This window comes from Papilio xuthus, unplaced genomic scaffold (genome assembly GCF_000836235.2).
Source record: "Papilio xuthus unplaced genomic scaffold, Pxut_1.1 DF826938.1, whole genome shotgun sequence".
NCBI classification, from domain to species: domain Eukaryota; kingdom Metazoa; phylum Arthropoda; class Insecta; order Lepidoptera; family Papilionidae; genus Papilio; species Papilio xuthus.
The window spans coordinates 2,958,656-2,978,892 of record NW_013531711.1 but is presented as its reverse complement, the minus strand read 5'-3'; the positions used below and the strand labels follow the sequence as shown (position 1 = coordinate 2,978,892).

Genomic DNA, 20,237 nt, shown 5'->3' with positions numbered 1-20,237 from the left:
GAAATGGAATAAAATACGTGTTGTTATTTTTATTTTATTTTTTTCATTTTTTAAATGATATTCAGAAATAAATTCGTAATCCATCCCAAATCTTTGTTTAGCACTTTGTGTTATGCGCGTTAGTCTAATTTGTAGGGAACCTTTGATCTGTCTATCTATGTTTCTTATCAAATAATGAAACGAAGTTAAGGCGTGTTAATGGTTTTCTTTGCAAAGGTCTTGATAAGATATAAGTAGATTTGATATTGCTCAAAGTACAAATGGAAATTTAGGTACAGTAATAAAATTGTTAATAATATATTAATGAGTAATTACATTGATAATATCGTTGATAACTCAATTCCATCGGATTCGGTCTTAAAATTTGTAATTAGTCAAGTTTACAATAAATTAATATTTCATCAAATACCTAAATTTGTTACGTAAATATAAAAAGTAAAACTCACCCCAGTAACTCAGAGATGTGAGCAAAGATCTGATTTGTGTTCGCGATCCTTACACTTATCTCTCTTTTTAGCCGACTTCAAAAAGAAGGAGGTTATTGTTATAATTAATTAATAAAAATTTTAAATCTTCAAGTCTAGTTTGATGTGTGTTCAGTCATTTCAAATTTTTTTTTCTAAAAATTTGTGTCTATGAACAATTTATCAACCAAACTTGACTAATTTTCAGTCCGTTTTAAATATCCTTTTTTATTAATTTTTAATTATAAATTATATTATACTTTAGTAAAATATAATAATGATACGGACATAGCTCCGACTAGATTTTTTATGATTCTGTATGAAAAAGATTGTTATCTTTATGAATTACCAAGCGCACCTTGCCCTATGACGGTGTATGTGGAGCGCGCCAAAACCCACCGCAAGCCGCTTGTTTGTTATTTGCGCGCCGTTCTTCTACTGATACGTTCTTTTAACATGTCCCTAAGTAAAATCTTTGATTCTTTTGCCAAACAGTTTTTTAAAATCGCCCCATATAAAAGCTGCAGAAAACAAAAAACATGGCGGTCGATTGCAAATTCCCGCACTTTTTCCCGCCCATTCGGAACGCAGACTGCACCCGATTTTGATAACAAAATTTTGAATTCGCCTTGGGGTGAAATTAAAGTTGGGAATGAAACTTTAACTGAATATGTGTTTAGTGATTACGAGTTATGGGACGACAAGCCATCTGTGGTAAGTTAATTTTTTTCGTTATTTGTAACTTTTTTTTATTTTTATTTTTGGCGATATTCATATTTTTTTTTGGTAATTGTATTTAATTTTACTTTTTAATTATTATTTAATAAGACAAATATAAATACGCTGCAATAGATTTGATGTCGATATCGCAAAAAAAATAATTAGATTTATCTTGCCTAAAAAACTAAACTCTAAACTAAATTATTTTTCATAACCAAAAAAAAATCGGATTTAAAAAAATCAGTAAACCAACTGACTGTTACTTACGCTGATTATAAAATAAAAATTCTAGATTACATTATTACCGAAAAGTTTTTAGAACACAAGAACAGATAAAATAACCTTTGATTCGTAACTTTGAACGTTGATAATAAAAAAATCGTGCGGTACAAAGTTCGCGGCAATCTATATTTGCCTGAACGCGGACACAAACTGAGATGTTAATATAAATAGTCACTGTCCGAAGGTTAAGGTTGCATGGAGTCACTTGCCAAGTCATTTTACTATGTAAACAATAATTTTATATGGAAATAATATTAGATAGATAAACATATTCTTTATTTTAATTTAGTACTTTAGTAATTATGATCGGGTTTGTTCATGGCTCCTTAAAAATATGATATGGAGCGTAGATGTGGGTTTCGGTCTATCGATCGAACAGTTTTTTTCCTATTCGACCTATTGAATTTATAAAATCGACCGGCTTAGTTGGAAAAAAATCTAAAACTGTACTTTTTAGCAGCAATTTTTTATTAATTCTGATCTGAAGTTTGCTAATAAAATAATAAAAAGATTGCTTTCAATCTGCGTCTGTTCAAAGAAATTGTTTACTGTCTAAGGTTTTTTTAGAGAATTAGACCTTATTACGTTAGACTTTTCTGCCAATAAAAACCCACTAACGTTATTTGTTGAATAATTCAGACATGCGGTGTATCTGGTCGTTCCTACCCATACGGAATGCTGAGGATGATGGTGGAGAAATGTGCAATGGCTCTGCTGGGACACATGCGCCTTTCTCCCGGAGATCGTATCGGGTTAATACTACCTAATATCCCGGAATTTGCTGCGCTTATACACGGCGCTATCCGGGCAGGATTAGTCGTTACTTTTGCTAACCCGTTGTATACCGCTGGTAAGTACGTATACACTCCGTTTTCAACGCAGATAATCGCAAGTATAATTGAACTTTAAAGGATTGAAATAAAGTTTAATTTTACTTTTTACGCTTGCTCTTCATCTGACTAATCCTACTTATTTGGTATTTTTGGATGGATGGATGTTTGTTTTAAGGTATCTCCAGAATGGCTGAATGGATCTCGATGAAATTTGGTATAGGTACATATAGAACATAGTCTTGAAGAAAACATAGACTACTAATTATGTTTTTTTACACCGCGCGGACGGATTCGCGGGCTACACCCGATGGCAGTGTAAAATACTTTTAAACATTGTTTTGATATAAAGATCAATGTTATTTTCGATATAAAACATGCTACGATCTCCGCCCCGATTTGTCTGAAGGGATCCTAAGATTTTTTTGATTGTATTGTGTTTTATTATTATTCATTTGGTGCATATTATATTTAGACATATTATGTTTATTTCTTTAGATAAAAAATCGTATGACAAGAGTTTCAATAGTAAAGTCACAATATTCAATACATAAATAGAAATCTTGGTTCCAATAACTTCACTTATCAAAAAAAACATGTAATTTGTGACCATGAATGAACTCTTAACGATTTTAATTGTAGTATGGCGTAATTTACCAGCGTACTTTAGCCTCCATCTTGTTAATTGTTGCAGCTGTCTCTAATAGGTTTCAGTATGAATTACTGAATGCAATAACCTATTAGTCTTTCCGTTGGTTTCTGAGACCTAAATTTCTGTATCGTTATCCCAGTTATTATCTTTGACAAAAAAGAGATAAAAATATATTTTAGACTGGGATTTTAGTCTCGGAACCTCAGGATAAATTATTGGCTGGTTACTCGTTTGATTATTAGATATCTAGCTGTCCCTTGAGACTCCGAACGGATACAGAATTAAAAAGAAACTTAGTAGCCTATGTATTCTTCCAGATTATGTTCTACATCTGTGTCAAAATTCAGCGAGATACATGCAGCCGTTCTAGAGATATCTTCTAACAAACATCCATCTAAATATTCGCATTTATAATATTAGTAAGATGTATTAAACGAGTAAAATATGTAGCTTATTTATTAAATGGATGGCCGAAAGATCATACGTGCTACCTTAGTGAATGCCTATTCAACTATTGAAGGTTATTTTTATTAACAGAGGAAGTTCGGAGACAGTTTACGGATTGTGGTGTCAAAGCCATTGGGACTATAGAAATGTTTATGCCAGTCGCACTGGAGGTCAGCAAGTCCCTTAAAGACTACAAGGGAACTATTTGGGTGGGAGGTGAAGATGATAAAGTTAAAGGTGAATTAAACATATATTTTATTCTTAGAGTCATACCTATTATTTTAAGAACTTTAACATAATGGCATTTTTCAGTCTATCTTTTTGTGTTTGTCTTTTGATAGTTTTTATTAATTATGCTATAGTAAAAAAGGTGAACTTTATAAAAAATAATTAAGTTATTTCCTAGTATTGGGCGTGCCGAAGGTCCAGGGCAAAACATGAGCAGTTGCTTCAAAATGTCGATCAAATGCGCACAAAATACTACATCCTATCACCAGTCCATTTATGGATGTCAGTGTTTTATTACAATAAATCTGTAATAAAATTTTCAGGTATATTTGGTTTCCGTTCACTTCTAATGGCGGACCACACGGCTGACCTGCCACAGTTGAACTGTGACGATGTCTGCCTGATCCCATACTCCAGTGGCACGACAGGCATGCCCAAAGGAGTGATGCTGACACATACCAATCTCGTGTCCAATTTGAAGCAGGCCCGGTGTCCAAAAATCATGAAGTATGAAGGAGAAAAAGGTTAGAAATCTACTTCATACTATATTTTTTTGTATTTCGCTTTTAGATTAGATATTAGGTCGTTTTTTTTATTGCAAAAAAACATACAGACCAATTAAAAATTAAGATGTCATGTGGCCAGAAAGTGATACTCGTCGTTTGGACTATTGTTAACTTAACTATACGGTAGGTTCTCATTGTCGAACAGTTATTTCGGCCGTGGAATTTGACGGTTAAGGTTTTCACTGTTCCAGGGCACGGCGACGTAATCCTGACGGTTCCTCCCTTCTTCCATATCTACGGGTTCAATGCAGTACTCAACTACAACCTAAGTTTAGGTTACCACATCGTTTCTATACCTAGGTATGTTCAATTAATAAATAATAATAAATAAAACATTTATATACAAATACACATTGTATTTCCATTTGCATGCATTGCATTTTTTTTGTATTCAAATACATCTCGGATAGTATTTTACTAACTTTATAAAGTTGCGAATGTATGGATGGATGGATGAATGTTTGTTACAAGGTATCTCCAAAACGAGCCGTATGGATCTCGATGGCAATTTGGCATAGATGTAGAATATAATCTGGAGAAAGCATAGCCTACTAATTAAGCTTTTAATTTTAATACCGCGCTTTCGATTGAATCGAGTGAAAAATTTAGTTAAAAACATAACAGACGGAGCCGAGGGTCAAGCTAGTATTATTCGTCTAATACATATTTTGGTCATTTCAGATTCACACCAGAAGACTACATCAAATGTCTAGTAGAACAGCAGCCGACCACACTGTTCGTGGTGCCGTCTCTGCTGACCTTCCTCGCCACACATCCCCTGGTGAAGAAGGAGCACCTGCAGTCTGTGCAGACCATCATGGTGGGCGCGGCCCCCACCACCGACAGTATGCTAGAGAAATTCCTGCTCAAGTGTGAAAAGACTAAAGACGAAATTAAATTGCTACAAGGTATAAGAAAGTGCATTTTTTTACTCAATATACCCGGTCGGCCGCGACTTAGTCAGCGCAGTATAAAAAAAATAACAAGCCTACAATATTCCCGGATATCTTCCTTCCAGTGAAAGATTCGTCAAAATCGGTCCAGCCGTTCTGGAAAAAACGCGGCGTGTCTGCGGATGTGTCACTTTCATGTCACTTTTTTATTTAGTGAAAAAATTTAGTTTAGTAATATTTAATGTTTATTATCTGTAATATTATCACTTATTACATCGATATTATTGTCTATGCTCAGGTTACGGGATGACAGAGAGTTCTCCTGTGACGTTGATGACGCCATACAAGTACCCATACAACAAAGTGGGCTCTGTGGGGCAGCTCGTCCCCAGCACGCAGGCGCGCATCGTCTCCCTCACCACCGGGGAGAACTTGCACACCCACAACTCTGGGGAACTCTATCTTAAAGGACCTCAGGTAAATTGTAATTTTAATTACAATGTATTCGTTCAAATCCGGTTTTTTCCTAGATCATTTTGGTTTAAAAAATTATGATTCTAAAAACCTCCAAATTTCTCGATTTTTTAAACTAATGCGGTCTTATCCGAAGAAGATTTTGTATGTATGATTCTCTAGGGGGGTAGAGGGGGGCCAAGTGTCCTGGCGACGCCCATGGGTGACTTTTTCCTAAGTTTTTTTTTTAAATTCAAAATATGTACTTATTTTAAGATTTATACCTCTCTAAAGTATAATACAAATATGAACAATTCCTAGGTAATGAAAGGGTACTGGAACAACGAGGCGGCGACGCGGGAGACGGTGGATAGCGAGGGCTGGCTGCACACCGGAGACGTGGCTTACTACGACGAGGATCACTACTTCTACATCGTCGACCGCACCAAGGAACTCATCAAAGTTAAAGGCAACCAGGTATCATCAAGTTTAATTAACCTTAAAATCCTTTTCCACTAAAGATACAACGATCCGTGCGACTATTTTCACAAGCAAATAAACTCGTTATTGGAATTGGCACATCAGATCCTAGACTTTCCTGCCCGACGTGGCAATCACATTATTATAGTGCAAAAGCTAGGTAAAAACCTACCTTTTGCACTGGATTTTATCCGCGCGGAATTAAAAAAAAGCGAATTAGTTAGTGCATGTGTTTTCCCAGACTATGTTTTATGTTACGTTTATACTAAAACTCGACGATTTCCTTTTAGCAGTTTTGGAGATATGTAATAACAAACCATTCATTTAAAATTTCACATTTATAATATTAGCCTGATTACAAGCAATGTCGCGACCGCGACAAAAATAGGCATCCACATTAGTGGAAACAAGGTCTAAATTAAAAATTAGCAAGAAATAATGAATAATATTATTGACAGGTATCCCCAACAGAAATAGAGAGCGTGATAATGGAGCAACCTGAAGTTGCAGACGTAGCAGTGGTTGGTATACCTGACGCACTCGCCGGAGAACTGCCCAAAGCTTTCGTTGTTCTTAAAGTGAACCATAAACTCACAGAGAAACAAATCTACGACGTTGTAGCTCAAAAGTTAACTAAATATAAACGACTTGAAGGCGGTGTTACATTTCTACAGTCAATACCAAGAAATGCAGCGGGTAAAATATTGAGAAATGAACTTAAAGTTCTCGGCTCAAAGAAGTAGGTAATCAGACTTTTTTTGTATAATAGTGATTCAGTAAATATGTTGATAGAATTAATTTGATAGTTATTTTTGTAAATAGGTTATGTGTATAAATAATTGTAAGACTAATTTTGTAGATTTTGAAATCATTTATTTATATATAAACTTAGTTTTCTTAAATATTAAATTGTATAAAATTATTTCCTAATCAAACAATATCTATATTTTCTATTACAAATTATCTTAGATTACCAGTAATAAGTACTTAGCTAGTTATAAGTTTTTAAATTAAAAAGTGTTTTGTCCTCTAGAGATCGGAGTGCTTTCACAAATATTGGTTTGATGTTATTATTTTTTGCCTTAACACCTGTATAAAAATATTAGCAATAACAATATCTTGTTCTGGTATTACAACAGTGGAAACAGATGCTTATTGTATTCATCGCTACAACTAGATATATGTACATTAGAAAAGCCACTTATAGACATGTAAATAAATAAAATTATATATTTTACTTTTTCTTTCAAAAGACTGGCTTTGTCTATGATTTCTGTCTCTCAATTACTTATTAAATAAATGAAATTCATTTAAAACATACATAAAGGAAATCATTAGAACCTTGTATTTACGAGAGAGTTTTTGTAATATATTTAACCTACATAAAAAGAATATCAAATAATAGTAATTCATAACACAATAATCCGAATTTCAAATGCCAAAATAATCTAATACTTATATTTCACTCTTAAGGTGCCTATCCATTGACTTGCGCCGGACGAACTGCATGCATGTAATAAACGGATTTGCTTTGTCTCGATGTGGGCGGCGCGTATGATACTCAGTAAAATCATACAAAGAAAACTAAAATCAAACCCAGAGGTCAACTGTTACCTCAGTCCGTCAATTTGTGTACCTTTTGAGCAAAGCTATGTACGGATTTTAGCCTAAGCCCCTTAGCATTAGCACATTTTTAAATCCAGTGACATAAGTTATTACTGAGACTATTAGCCGTCTAATTATATTAACCTTGGCATCACATATACAATCAATAATGTAATTAAACTAATCAATACAATTGGCTTTATACTAAGCATTATTGTCTAGCTTAGCTTTTAAATTCAAATCCTAGGTTTGATTACAAATATGTAAAATTGACTATGTTCTTAAATAACAAACCCGAAAGAAATATGTCATTTTATGAACAAACAACCTGCTCTTTTTCCTTAAATTAATAATGCCTTACTCTACATTACAAGTTAGAGAATGTAATGTAAAATTAGGAGATGTGATTTACTAAAGAGAACTTGTGTTTCATGGCATTGAGTGTGTTAGCTTCAGATATAATATGCAAGGTACAAAACATTCACTGAAATTATGGATCTGCCTGTATAGTCAGGGCACTTTGCAGTGTTCCACTTAGAGAAACATTGTCTTTATGCACAAAACAAACTCCACTCTATGCAAAATAACCGATTAGGTAGCCAGATAATACATGAATCTTCAGTAAATTAAACACATTAGTATCATAGAATTCCTTAATATAACTTTCTTCAATGATACCTTGCATTATGTGACAATAATTACAGAAATAACATTGTTTCGCTACATTTAATACTTTATTCAAGTCTTTAAACTTATGTTAAGTGAGCCACATTTGATAAAAAACTTGTTCAAAATAAGCCACAGTTATTGACAATAACACTTTTGTATCACATGAATCATTGTGTTTCTTCTGTTTTTTCTTGTGATTCAGTTTCTTCTGGTTTATTTTCAGTCTTCTCTTCGACAGTATCACTTTCTTTGATATCATCTGACTTGGTAAATGCCTCGGTAGGTATTTGTTGTATCTCCGAGTTAACATCACTGATTGAATAATTATCTGTTTGAATCGACGGTTTTGTTGGATTTTCTACTGGAGGACTAGGTAATGGTGTTTCATCGATCTTCTCTTCATCCTCTTTAGCAACTTCTTTAACACTTTCTAATATGATTGGACTAACTTGAACATCTGTATGAGATTCAGGATCAGTTCTTGGTGAGTTACTATTGCCATCAGTGTTATCACTTGACGAGGAACTCTCTTCGCTCGATGTTGACACTTCAGAAATAATTTTTGGTTCACTAACATCTTCTTTACTATTTGAACTTGAACAACTGTCTTCATTAATTGCTTGCGGAGGATCTACACAAGGTTTAGTATCTTCAATCTCTTTTTCATTTTTGCTTTCTTCTTTAGCAACTTCAACTGTTTCATCATATTGAGCTTTAAGTTTTTGCTCTGTCATTTCAGCATCATCTATTTTAATTTCTGGTACAATCAATACACTTGCTACTTCATCTGTTTTCATTTTGTCATCCTCTTTGACTGCTGATAATGGAAGATTTGAATCCTTGTTCAATTCTTCATTTGGCTGTTCTGCAGTATCTGATATTGATTCTGAAATGACAGTTTCACTGGATTTATTTTCTAGTTCTTGCGGAGGAGGTGTGTTACTTAGTAATGAGTTCTCTGTCTCAGCAGGTTCTTGTACATGGCTTAATTTTTCTTGGGTATCCATTTCAATTTCCAGCTTTGGATGAACTTTCTCTTCATTGTTATCAACAGAGATATGTGTATCTGAAGAACTTGGTTGGGGGTCAGTGTTGTTTTGCTCTGAATTTTCTTTCCATGATACATCTTCCATTTCAACATCTACATTATATTCTGAATTGTTGTCGGAGCCGTTGACAATAGGTTCCATTGGTTCACCATTCTCTTGCTCGATGTGACGTTGTATGCCGGGCTCTCGTGTGCTTACAACTAAGATATTTTTCTCAATTGCTCGCATAAATTTATCTACGCGATTATACTGCTTACGAGGAAATGCTAGCAGCTCGCAAATTCGTTGAATTGTAAACGGCGCTGAAGTAAAACTGTCGAGCCTCTCCAATAAACTATTTTTCATAATATCGTAATTGAATGGATCCACATTAGGATACGGCGGTATCTCAATACCTGGAGTTGTCTCATAGAAATCAGTTATAACATTTAATAGTTTCTCCTTGAATAAACATTTCACAAGTGACCATTGATACACAGGATCACCGGTACGTGCTACATACGCCAAGTAATCGTTTAGCTCTTGAGGTATGGTTTTTGGCTTACGTTTTGAAAATTCTTCTAATAAATGAAAGACTTCTTCGGCATTTTCCATTTTGTGATTTGGCCAAATTGAATTAACTAATGTTTAATAATGTACGTAAATGAAATAAACCTATAGAAGAATACTGAAGTGACAAAATCAAATTGATTGAGACCCACAGATAAATTAAGTAAAGGGAAGAGAAGAAGAAAAATGAAAAAGAATCCCTGCAAAGTAATTTGATTTCACAGATTATACCGGTTTATGGTGCAAAAGTCAAATTGGAAATTTAAATAAGGATAATTATTTCAAGCAAGTCTTAATTATCTCTCCAGGTTCTTCAGGATATTAAATTATTTTCGTTTTACTTTACAGCGATCAGAATACCATTTTTATGGTGTGAATTATTTAAATTTTATAACCATTTCGCTGAACCTAGATATCCAACTTCTGTGACTGGCAAGAACTCAAGTCAACTGGTCATAGACATTTCCATTATTTTTATTTTTCACTGACATTAACATGACATCTGATATTTTCAGTTTGCAGAGTGCAAAATAGTGATTGAAATTGTAGAATTAAAGTACTGAATTTTATTTTAAAACAGTTAATTCAATTGCATTTAGACTCTTACAAAGACTTTTAAAATGAATACACTAATAAGAAAGGGTTTCCGACCATTATTTAATAGTACAATTCGAGCATCATGTCGTACATTTGCCGATGTTAATATAAACGAGAAAATAGATAAAATAGTAAAGGATAATAAGGTCGTAGTATTTATGAAAGGTGTACCTGATGCGCCGCGGTGTGGATTTAGCAACGCTGTTGTTCAAATTATGAGGATGCATGCTGTTCCTTACGTCAGTCATGATGTCCTCTCAGACGAAAATCTAAGACAAGGTTAGTTTATACCGTCTTAAAAAACTACTTATATAATAGTTGTTTCTCTTTATGTCATTATGTTATAAAACTATTTAATTAAAGTGATGTTTAAATAATTTTCTTCATATAGTCAAGTATGTAAAAATTGTATTAATGTTTAAACTTGACATCTGATGGCTTTTGCGCTTAGAATTTGTTAAACTATTTTACTAATTATTTGAAATAGTGGTCTAGAATTTATTTGTAAAATGGAAACTACTACTTAAGGCATGAATTGAACAGTATGTAAAACTTGTGAAATGCTGTACTGTTTCTATGTACTATCAATCTGCTAGATAACAATGATTATGATTTGTGGATACATTCACCTAAATATCTTTGAAAGTTACAAATGTCCAAGAACAAGGGTTAGATATATCAGTACTAGCTGTCGCCCGTGACTCTGTCCGCACAGACCGTCCTTTCCGTTCTTCCAGACTATGTTCTATATCTTTGCAAAATTTCATCAAGATCCGTCGAGCCATTCCAGAGATACCTTCATAAAAACATCCATCCATCTAAACATTCACATTTATAATATTAGTAATAGAACTTTATTGTAAATAAAATGTGGAACTTATAAATTACAGGTATTAAAGAATATTCAAACTGGCCAACAATACCACAGGTGTTTATTAATGGGGAGTTTGTTGGCGGCTGCGATATAATGCTTCAAATGCATCAGTCCGGTGAATTGGTGGAGGAATTGAAAAAAGTTGGTATACAAAGTGCTCTCTTGACTGCTGAACAATCCAAGAAGGAAGAAAAGAAGTAGGAATAGAGAGGTAGATCTTTCTTGAGTAAATTACATATATAGTATTTATTGCATTCAATGGTTACAAGTATATTATGTGTTTCATTTATTTTGTGTACAGATTAATTTTATCAAAAGCACAAAAACATTTTTTTTTATATAATTTTACTTTACAAAATCAAAACACAGCTTAGCTCCAAATAATTTTAATATTCTTTTAAAGTTTTATTAAATTTAGTACAACTAAGTTGCAATTATTAGGAGCCAGTGTTTAAATATATTTATCTTATCTTTATTCAAACTCAGTCTGATGATTTTATTTTAAAATGTTCTAGTGTTTTCATTGTTATGTTACAATGTTAAAAAATAAATATGTTAGTAATATTTTAAATATATATTAAAAGTTTCAAATTATGATCTTTGTCTACCAATATTACATTATTGTCAACTTTCAATGATTTGGATTTTATATTATCTGTCTGTACTTTAGTTATTTATATGTAAAATATTTATTTAAACAACAAACAGTGAATATTTTACTTATTATTAGTGTGTTCATTTTCATATTTGATTATTGTAACTTGTTTTGAGCCAAATGATATTCTTTGATTTACTTTGCCTCGTAACCTTAAGACCTTTTATCAAATGCATGGTCGGATTGAACCAAATAAAAAATTTGATTAGGTTTATTATTGTTCTAGATATTATAGTTTAGGATATAATTATTGTGCATTTTTTTTGTGGTAATTGGCTATCTTAGATGTATAGAAGTTTGTAAAAATGAAATAAATAAAATGAATTGTTTAAGAGCTCTTTATTAAATTAGCTGTACATTCGAGTTAGTATACTTTTTGGGCACATAATTTATTCTTAATCTACATCCACTGTTTCATCATAAAATTATAGGTTGGATTAACAACACAGTCAAAAAATATTAAAAGACAAAAATATGGCAGATCATTTATTTAGAGTACTCAATCGTAAATACCCTCACAAACGATGTTTTTATAAAACTGATATTCAGGTGATAAATAGATGCAGGCAAGGTATGGCATTCTATGATATAAATAATTTGTATGACACTTCCCTGCAACATTTATTGGATTTTGTCTACTTAAGAAACAATCATGATCTCATACCAACTAATGGCAGTAATTAAAATTTGAACTTGTATAAATAATGTATGCTTAAAAATTAAAAAAAATAATAATATATATTTAACAAAAACATCCTCACATTTTGTTATGAGTCTTATTTTGGTGTGACACATTAGTGAAGCCTAACATTAGCACCGTGTTTTAACTTACAAATAAATGTTTTGTGACATTTCCTGACAATTTTGTATAAAAGATAAAAATACCTAAATCTAATTATATAAATAGTGTGTTGTAGACATATATGATATTCTCTGATTTGAGCCAAAAGATTACACAAAGAACAAGAGATTTTCTTGGTAAGAGAGTTAATGACATTTTTTGGTTTTAACATTGCACGTATTTGATACAGAACTGATTTTTTTATAAGACTAATATATCACAAAAATTGTTTGCACTATGTTGGCAATGGATTAGGGCGTAATTTATGAGATGTTTGCCAACATGAGAGAAATAATTTTTGTGAGTCGCTACGGAGCGGGGCCACATTGCACGTTGGTGCAGGAGACGACCCTCTGCTCACTTCCCTTGCTGTTCCGACTCCCGGGTGGAGGTTACGTCTGATGATAAGACCTGGATCTAAGTAAATGAAAGTTAAACTAAGCAAATTCACAACAGAAGGCAGATTAAAAAATTAAAAAAAGAGTTCTTAATAAAACATGATACAGTTGAACCTGGCTGAGCTCAAGGATTATCCCCCAAAGTCAAGTTTCTCGCTTATGGTTGATGTTCATCAGGACTGGACAACGACTCACTTATAAAGGTTTCTTGCTTATCCACTTTGGAGTGTTATATGTATATTGAGAATAACACGAATTACTACAATCTTAACTATAATTCAATATGTACAAAAACATAGAGATAAAACAATCTTTCCCAGTAATATGTAAATTGGCTTATTGTAAGTAATTGTGTGTACCTAGAGGTCAGTCTCGCCGTAGAGCGCGGTGGAGAAGGCCATGTAGTCGAGCGCGCCGGGCGGGGCGCCGGACGCGCGGTACGCCGGCATGCGCGCCACGCAGTACTCCGCCTGGTCCGGGGGCAGCTCGCGTCGCAGCTCCTCCGCAGTTATGTACGGCTGCACACAACACATCATGTATAATTATAATTACTAGTATTACAAATGTGGCAGTTAGGATTGATGGATGGATGTTTGTTAAAAGATATCTCCAGAAAGTCTCAATAAATCTTGATACAATTTAGCTCAAATGTAGAACATAGTCTGAAAGAACAGATAGGCTATTTACATTAATTTTAATTTCTTGCGGATGGAGTCGTGGGAAAAAGCTAGTATTGTAATACAAACAGTAGAGATACAATCAATAAAGGGATTTCAATAGAAATAAGAAAACGAAGAAAGGGTGGTCAATAACGATGTCTAATACCCTATATTTGAGTTGGCACTTTTGGCTTAGGAGTAGTCTTGTTTTTGACGTGCCAAGTGAAATGGCTGGTATTGTTACCTTGTCGCCGGCGAGAATCCTGAAGCTGTCGATGACCTGCTCCGCGGTGTCGGTGTCGGTCGACTCCCGCGTCATGAAGTCCAGGAACGCGTCGAATGATACGTAACCTACGTATAATATCAAGTTATTAATATTAGATGTAAGCTAAGCCAAGCTGGTTTCTCTATGTTAGTAAGAACCATGATCTCTACGTTACCTGTGTTGTTGGGGTCGACGACGGCGAGGATGCGCTGGAAGTCGAGCTCGCCCTGCCGGTCCTTGCCGATGCTGTAGCCCAGAGACACCAGGCACGACTTCAGCTCCTCAGGAGCCAGCCGTCCTGCAATAATAATAATAATAATATTGTTAATTTCATTAAAGCCTATATGGCTCGAAGGACCAAATTCTATTTTTAGCAATAAAGAAAAAGTTAGCTTTTTATATGGAAAAAATATTATTTTTTATAAAAAATCTACACTTAGTATTCAAAAACTCAAAGTTTACTGAAATCAATTTTACAAGAATTCATGTAATGTTTTCTAAGAGCTAAATAAAGAGTTTCTATCGCAACCAGAATGCTTTAAGGGCCACTAAAAGAGATCATCAGTGTAGAACTATGTGAAATCCTACGGGTTTACTTAATTGAGCAAAAATGACTCTGAGACGAGTCAGTAGGCCTGGCTTATTATAGAAGCAATCGAAGGAAAATATAATAGGTTAAATAGTTAAAAGTTTACCGGTGCGGTTCTTGTCGAAGTGGTTGAAGGATGCGCGGAACTCGTTGAGCTGTTCGTGCGTGATGCCCTTGGAGTCGCGCGTCAGGATCTGGTTCTCCACCTCGTTGATGGTGCGGTTGATGGAGGTCAGCAGCTGTTCCCAGCCCACGCGCAGCGTCTCCATTGTGTACTGAGAATACCTACAAAGGAGGAAAACAAATTTATTATATATGAAACCAATATTGGTTTAAAAATAATAACCTTTAAATATAATTTCGTTGCTAAGTAAAATATATTGACCTGTTCTCGAAGATCATGCCCTCCTGCACAGCCTGGTGAATGCGCTCCAGCTCCTCAATGTGCGGCTTGTATGCGTACACGCCTGCCTCGTACTCACGCAGCCGGCGCAGCTGGTCCTCCAGTGAACCCTGCACACCACATAAGTCCGTGTAATATAATCTTGTACACATATTTAAATGACACATTACTCATGTTTTACACATATCTAAATCGACCATTATTCGTGTTGTACACATTTTGAAATCAACCAAAATTTGTGTAGTACACGTATCTGAGTATGCATATATACATGTTTACACATTAGTGTTGTAGATACACGTTTAATTCTTTTACACATTTCATACATACGTGATATAGACAGTGGTGTAAATGTGTAATCGTGTGTACCTGCAGGCCCATGCCGATGGCGGTGACGGCGTCCATCTGTCGCTCTATCCATGGTCCGACAGCGTTGGCCTGCTCCGCGAACTGCCGGCGCAGGGTCTCGTTGTTCTGCTGCTTGCGCAGCTCCGCCGCCAGCGTGCCGTCACGCTGAGGCACCAGCTGTCGCACCTCTGACCACTTACGATTCAGCTCCTGCAAAACGTATTATTCCGTCACATAGAGATAGACTCTAATTATCTCATTCTCTCTAGATCCAGTGGACGTTTATTGCTGATAAGGAATAGAAATAAGATATAGTGTGTTGTGTTATATTTGAATGATTTATGTACTCACGTGTGCAGTGAGGGTGGTGTAGGGGTTCTCGAGGCCTCCGGGGATCTGGTGTTGCTTCACGATCGACTCCACCTGGTGCACCAGGTTGACTATTGCCTGTAGAAATATTTTATAATTATTTTACACGTTGTTATTATAATTTATGGTCACTTTAGTGGAAAGAGCTTCAGGAGGGTTATGGGCCTACCTGGTACTCCTTGTCTGCTTCTCCGAGCGTGGCCTTGAAGCGCGCGTGCGCATCCATAAGGCCGGAGATCTCTTCGATGGTATGCACAATGAACATGTCCACCAGGTCCTCGCGTGTGCCGTCCAACCTGCAATAGTATCACAATTAGTCACAAAAATCCTTACAAGATAGCAATACTTAAAATTGTGCCAATAAACTTGCCCTGTATTTCGGACAAATCTACTGATTAAAATTGTAACTTAGTTGTTGATTGTGAAATTTACAACACAGTTTTAATTTTGATGACTATTTTATGTGATTTTTTTCAAAAATTCACGTTTAATGGAGAGTTTAGAAGAAGTGTAAGTTGTGAATGTGTATACCAGTTGTTGAATGGTGCGGCGCGCTTGGCGAACTCCAGATGCAGCAGGTCTATCTGCTCGAGCAGACGCTCGGCGTCGTCCAGCGCGAGGCGGCGGCGCTGCGTCAGTGCGCCCAGCCTGTCCCACTGCGAGCAGATGCGCTGGCACCGCGCGTTCACCGCACCCACCTCGTGGTACTCCAGAGTACTGAATATACACAAATACAATTATTAATATTAAGATTGACAAATATCTTGGTAGTAAGGAACTTCTGATGTTGTGTTCTTAAATTTTTAGGTGTAACGCGACTTAAAAGGCGGGGGTGGGCAGTGCGCTTGACCTTAAATAGCCAAGATATTTGAAGTGACCTGTAGTTATGACATGGTATAAGATGACGAACGACTGAATGAACGAAAGAGTGAGTGAATGAGTGACTGAATGAAAGTTAGGTAGGTGTTTACTTGAGCTCCTGCGCGATGGCTGCGATCTGCTCGACGCGGTCCTGGTGCGCGGCGAGGTCGGACTCGAAGGCCTCGTGCTTCTTCTTAAGCGCCTTAATGTCGTACAACTTGCACTGACGGAAGTCCTGAGACTGCAGCATCTCCTCCTTGCCTAAAATAACACATTTCACATATTACAATCGTACACGAGATAGAAAGAGAAAGCATTAGTATTGTAAATCTTCCAATCTTATTTTCCTAGTTGTGTAAGATTCTGTTTTAAAATTATATGATACTAAGATTTTTCCACTGGTAAAAATAAATGTTTTCAGATATCTTGGCGGCTCTAAACTTCGTGCGAGTCATTGCGCAGAACGTTGGGATGAACAACGAAGTGGGCGGCTCACCGATGACCTTGAGCCGCCAAGATATTTGAAAAGAGTTATATATTTACTTCAATGGAATGAATGAATGGAAGGATTTGGAAGAGGCCTTTGTCCACATGGGACAAACGGATATAAACCTAAATACTAAGTTGACATAAACTTTAAATAATATAATGTAATGTAATGAAAAATATCTGAATAAAGGCCTATTATTATTATTATATATTTACTTCAAGTTGATTAATCTCAGTATCGTTCATTAATTTAAAAAACATAAAATGTTGTCTAATCCAGTCAACTACTATCTTAAAAGTAGTGTTGTTTAAAATACAGATTTATTCCTAGCTAGAAGACGATAAATGACGTATTTTGTTAGTGCTATCCATATTATATTTATGTAATTACAGGTGAACTGATGTTATATAGTTCATTCGTCAGTTATATGTCCGTTCATTAGTTCTAGATGCCTCACCCCTGGTCCAGTCCTCGTGTATGTCGGCCTTGTGCTTGAACTTCTGTGCGAGGTACTCCAGACGTTCAAGACGCATCATCTCGCTGAGCAGCCACTCCTCGAATGCTTTCTCAGCTATCTCCAGACCTTTCCATGCTTGTGCAATGTCCTGTAATAAGTTAGTTATTTCACCGTAACATCGCGAATAATGTGAGTTTGTAAATTTTCTAGATAAATTGTAAATACATTTCGAAATCTATCTACCTATACAATTAATAAATTGCAGTGTCTGTATGTAAAATATGTTTCTAACGAGAAAACAATTCTTGATTATTTTGTTCGTCCGTCTGTGTGCAAGGCCGGGTTTGTTCTGGAGACCAAATGGTTGGACCGATTTTGACGGGATTTTTACTCGAAGGTAGCTTTTATAAAATCTAAAATTATATGTTTATTTTGATATTTTATGATTGATATTATAACAAATATGTAAGTGCCTTGGTATTACATTGAAATTAGACAAATAATATATTTGGAAGACTATATTGTTTATGAAGTTAATGTTAATACTCACGGAGACCATCTTGCCCTCAGTGGGCATGTATGCGGGGCGGTTGCTGAGGCGCAGCTTGGTCTGCAGCGTGTTGAAGTTCGTCTCCAGCTTCGCCTTCTGCTCCACGCGGGGCGGCTTGTGCTTACGTCTAATAGGTGAAACAAAATAAATACCTATAAAAGCCTGGTAATAATTATGATGCAATTATTCCTTCACTAAAATTTTACCAATTAAAAAAACTTAAAAAAAGCAATGTGATGTAGTTTCGTTTGAATAACTTACTACGATGTTACACAGAATTGTCTAATCTATATATACCAATTATTAAAATTGGAGTGTCTGTATGTAAAAGCTAAAAAAAATCACATTTCGTACATATATTATTTTTCAACTTTTTTATCTGTCTGTATGTCCGGCAGAACCGTCCGAGTGAACCGATTTTAATGGGAATTGGACGGCAAAGTGGGTAATGCACGGGGGAATATTATCAGTTACTTTTCTAATTCTCTGCTGACGAAGTCGCTAGCGCTCGGTAGTCTTACGTGTCAAACTAAATCATGTATTACAGTGTCTGTGTGTATGTGTGAGGTATTACCTGTAAGTACGGTAATCCTCCAGTTTCTTCTGGCAGCCAGCGAGCGAGTTGTCAGTCTGGCGGCTGTTGAGCCACGGCATCGTGCGTCTGATCCATTCCAGCAGCTGGACAGAGTATAACAATACTCATTGTACGGTACAAAGTAAAAACAATTTCGTCATTTTAAACTTTACTCTAGATCATAGTTGTGATATAGAATGATAATTTTAATCCTCATGTGACCTTGAATGCTTAAAACGACTTAAAACGTCAGGAATTAAAACTTGTTTAACAAGATGGAAGCTTAGATTCAATGTCAACCCAAGAAACTTAACTAGAAAATTTTCCGTTTAGATTTATACCTTTGGGACAAATTTGAACATATATTCTGGGTCTATGGCAATCGAGCTTAATGGCTTTATATGTGTTGATACGTTAATTTAGCTATATACTTACATCGCTGGCGAGACGTTCGTACTCTTCCATGAGGCGTTCATTCTCCTGGTTGACTTTGAGAACTTTGCAGATGCGGTTCGCGGCGGTTTCAGCCTGATTAAACCCCGCACAAATGAAAAAAAAATATTAGAACAACTTTTAAAAATATAGCAAATAATTTAGTTTTTAAATGTAGTGTAATTTTTACTTATAGAATATTATATAACTCTTTAGAAGAGATTACATGTTTGGGTAAAGGAATTAAATTCAATATTAATGTTATTTCTAATTTAGTTGTTTTAATTAAGTTTTCCTTTTACTTATCATAAAAGTTGTATTTTTTTTATCTAATATTTGTAAATAGATATTAAAAACGAATTAGTTACTTTCACACGTTTGGATGATAAAAATAAAAGCGGTATGAATTACATAATGGTATGCAATAAGCATATTCGAAATGTTTTTTGTCATAATGTAAAAATGGTCAAGGTTATTTGACTTTTTTGAAGTTTTTTCTAAGTTTAATGGGAAATATGATAATAAAAAGATTTAAAAAAAACATTAAAATGGAAATCAATCTATTATATATTTTTTTTTAAATTTCTAATTTACTGACTTTAGCTGTAAAAGTAAGGTTAAATTGACACTCTTATACCAATTTCACTACACTACATCCTACACTGTGAGTTTCCATTGACGAAACAAATTATACAACGTCAATTTAATTGACATATCAGTAAAAATGTCTAATAACCTTGCAGTATACAGACCTTCTGAGCTCCCGAGAAGCAATGGTAGTATGATGAGACGTAGGTCATGACCGCGCGCTCGTCCGGCATCGCCGTGTTCTGCAGATCTAGCAAGCGGCACGCGGGCGACAACGGGTTAGTTAACATGCGTTTTTTTTTAAATATTAAAAACAAACAGATTGCTTCCATTCGAAATTTAAAAACAAAGGAGGTTTTATGTCTCGGGATTGTTTACTCTTTGCATCGAGGAAATTAAA

The 20,237-nt window shown here is 35.0% G+C and overlaps 4 protein-coding genes across 5 annotated transcripts in view; 2 read left to right on the top strand and 2 right to left on the bottom strand.

Moving 5' to 3' along the window:
* The first annotated feature begins 762 nt into the window (after positions 1-762).
* LOC106121750 (probable 4-coumarate--CoA ligase 1) lies at positions 763-6,843 on the top strand. Its single transcript, XM_013317548.1, has 9 exons — positions 763-1,178; positions 2,106-2,316; positions 3,486-3,632; positions 3,947-4,147; positions 4,381-4,489; positions 4,871-5,097; positions 5,381-5,559; positions 5,857-6,012; positions 6,474-6,843. Exons 1-9 carry the CDS (start codon positions 774-776, stop codon positions 6,756-6,758), a joined length of 1,920 nt encoding a protein of 639 aa, XP_013173002.1. The 5' UTR covers positions 763-773; the 3' UTR covers positions 6,759-6,843.
* A 1,489-nt stretch (positions 6,844-8,332) lies between these two features.
* On the bottom strand, positions 8,333-10,060 carry PPP4R2r (Protein phosphatase 4 regulatory subunit 2-related protein). Its single transcript, XM_013317600.1, has one exon. The coding sequence runs from the start codon at positions 9,930-9,932 to the stop codon at positions 8,457-8,459; it is 1,476 nt and encodes a 491-aa protein (XP_013173054.1). The 5' UTR covers positions 9,933-10,060; the 3' UTR covers positions 8,333-8,456.
* A 361-nt stretch (positions 10,061-10,421) lies between these two features.
* Positions 10,422-12,311, top strand: Grx5 (Glutaredoxin 5). Its single transcript, NM_001312579.1, is given in 2 exon segments — positions 10,422-10,763; positions 11,375-12,311. Coding segments are annotated over 2 exon segments (441 nt in total). The 5' UTR covers positions 10,422-10,507; the 3' UTR covers positions 11,560-12,311.
* Positions 12,312-12,333: 22 nt separating this feature from the next.
* The window catches only part of Actn (alpha actinin), a 34,124-nt gene continuing 26,220 nt past the window's right edge, over positions 12,334-20,237 (bottom strand). The window contains exons 5-20 of one of the 2 annotated variants that reach the window (XM_013317403.1): positions 20,002-20,087; positions 19,253-19,345; positions 18,818-18,921; positions 18,244-18,370; positions 17,694-17,841; positions 16,857-17,007; positions 16,417-16,602; positions 16,055-16,181; positions 15,868-15,963; positions 15,538-15,726; positions 15,151-15,278; positions 14,872-15,050; positions 14,352-14,474; positions 14,156-14,262; positions 13,612-13,770; positions 12,334-13,271 (exon numbers count right to left, since the gene is read on the bottom strand). In XM_013317403.1, coding sequence (XP_013172857.1) covers positions 13,612-13,770; positions 14,156-14,262; positions 14,352-14,474; positions 14,872-15,050; positions 15,151-15,278; positions 15,538-15,726; positions 15,868-15,963; positions 16,055-16,181; positions 16,417-16,602; positions 16,857-17,007; positions 17,694-17,841; positions 18,244-18,370; positions 18,818-18,921; positions 19,253-19,345; positions 20,002-20,087 — 2,003 coding nt within the window. In that variant the 3' untranslated portion in view covers positions 12,334-13,271. The remainder of the gene's footprint in view (positions 13,272-13,611; positions 13,771-14,155; positions 14,263-14,351; positions 14,475-14,871; positions 15,051-15,150; positions 15,279-15,537; positions 15,727-15,867; positions 15,964-16,054; positions 16,182-16,416; positions 16,603-16,856; positions 17,008-17,693; positions 17,842-18,243; positions 18,371-18,817; positions 18,922-19,252; positions 19,346-20,001; positions 20,088-20,237) is intronic. The other variant, XM_013317402.1, reaches the window with a different exon arrangement.

Bases quoted from the DNA above. Each gene is read 5' to 3' on its own strand.
- LOC106121750 (XM_013317548.1), top strand. From the start codon at position 774: ATGATTCTGTATGAAAAAGATTGTTATCTTTATGAATTACCAAGCGCA. The intron at 4,490-4,870 runs GTATGTTCAATT...TGGTCATTTCAG, and splicing joins CACATCGTTTCTATACCTAG to ATTCACACCAGAAGACTACA. The intron at 5,098-5,380 runs GTATAAGAAAGT...GTCTATGCTCAG, and splicing joins CGAAATTAAATTGCTACAAG to GTTACGGGATGACAGAGAGT.
- PPP4R2r (XM_013317600.1), bottom strand. From the start codon at position 9,932: ATGGAAAATGCCGAAGAAGTCTTTCATTTATTAGAAGAATTTTCAAAA.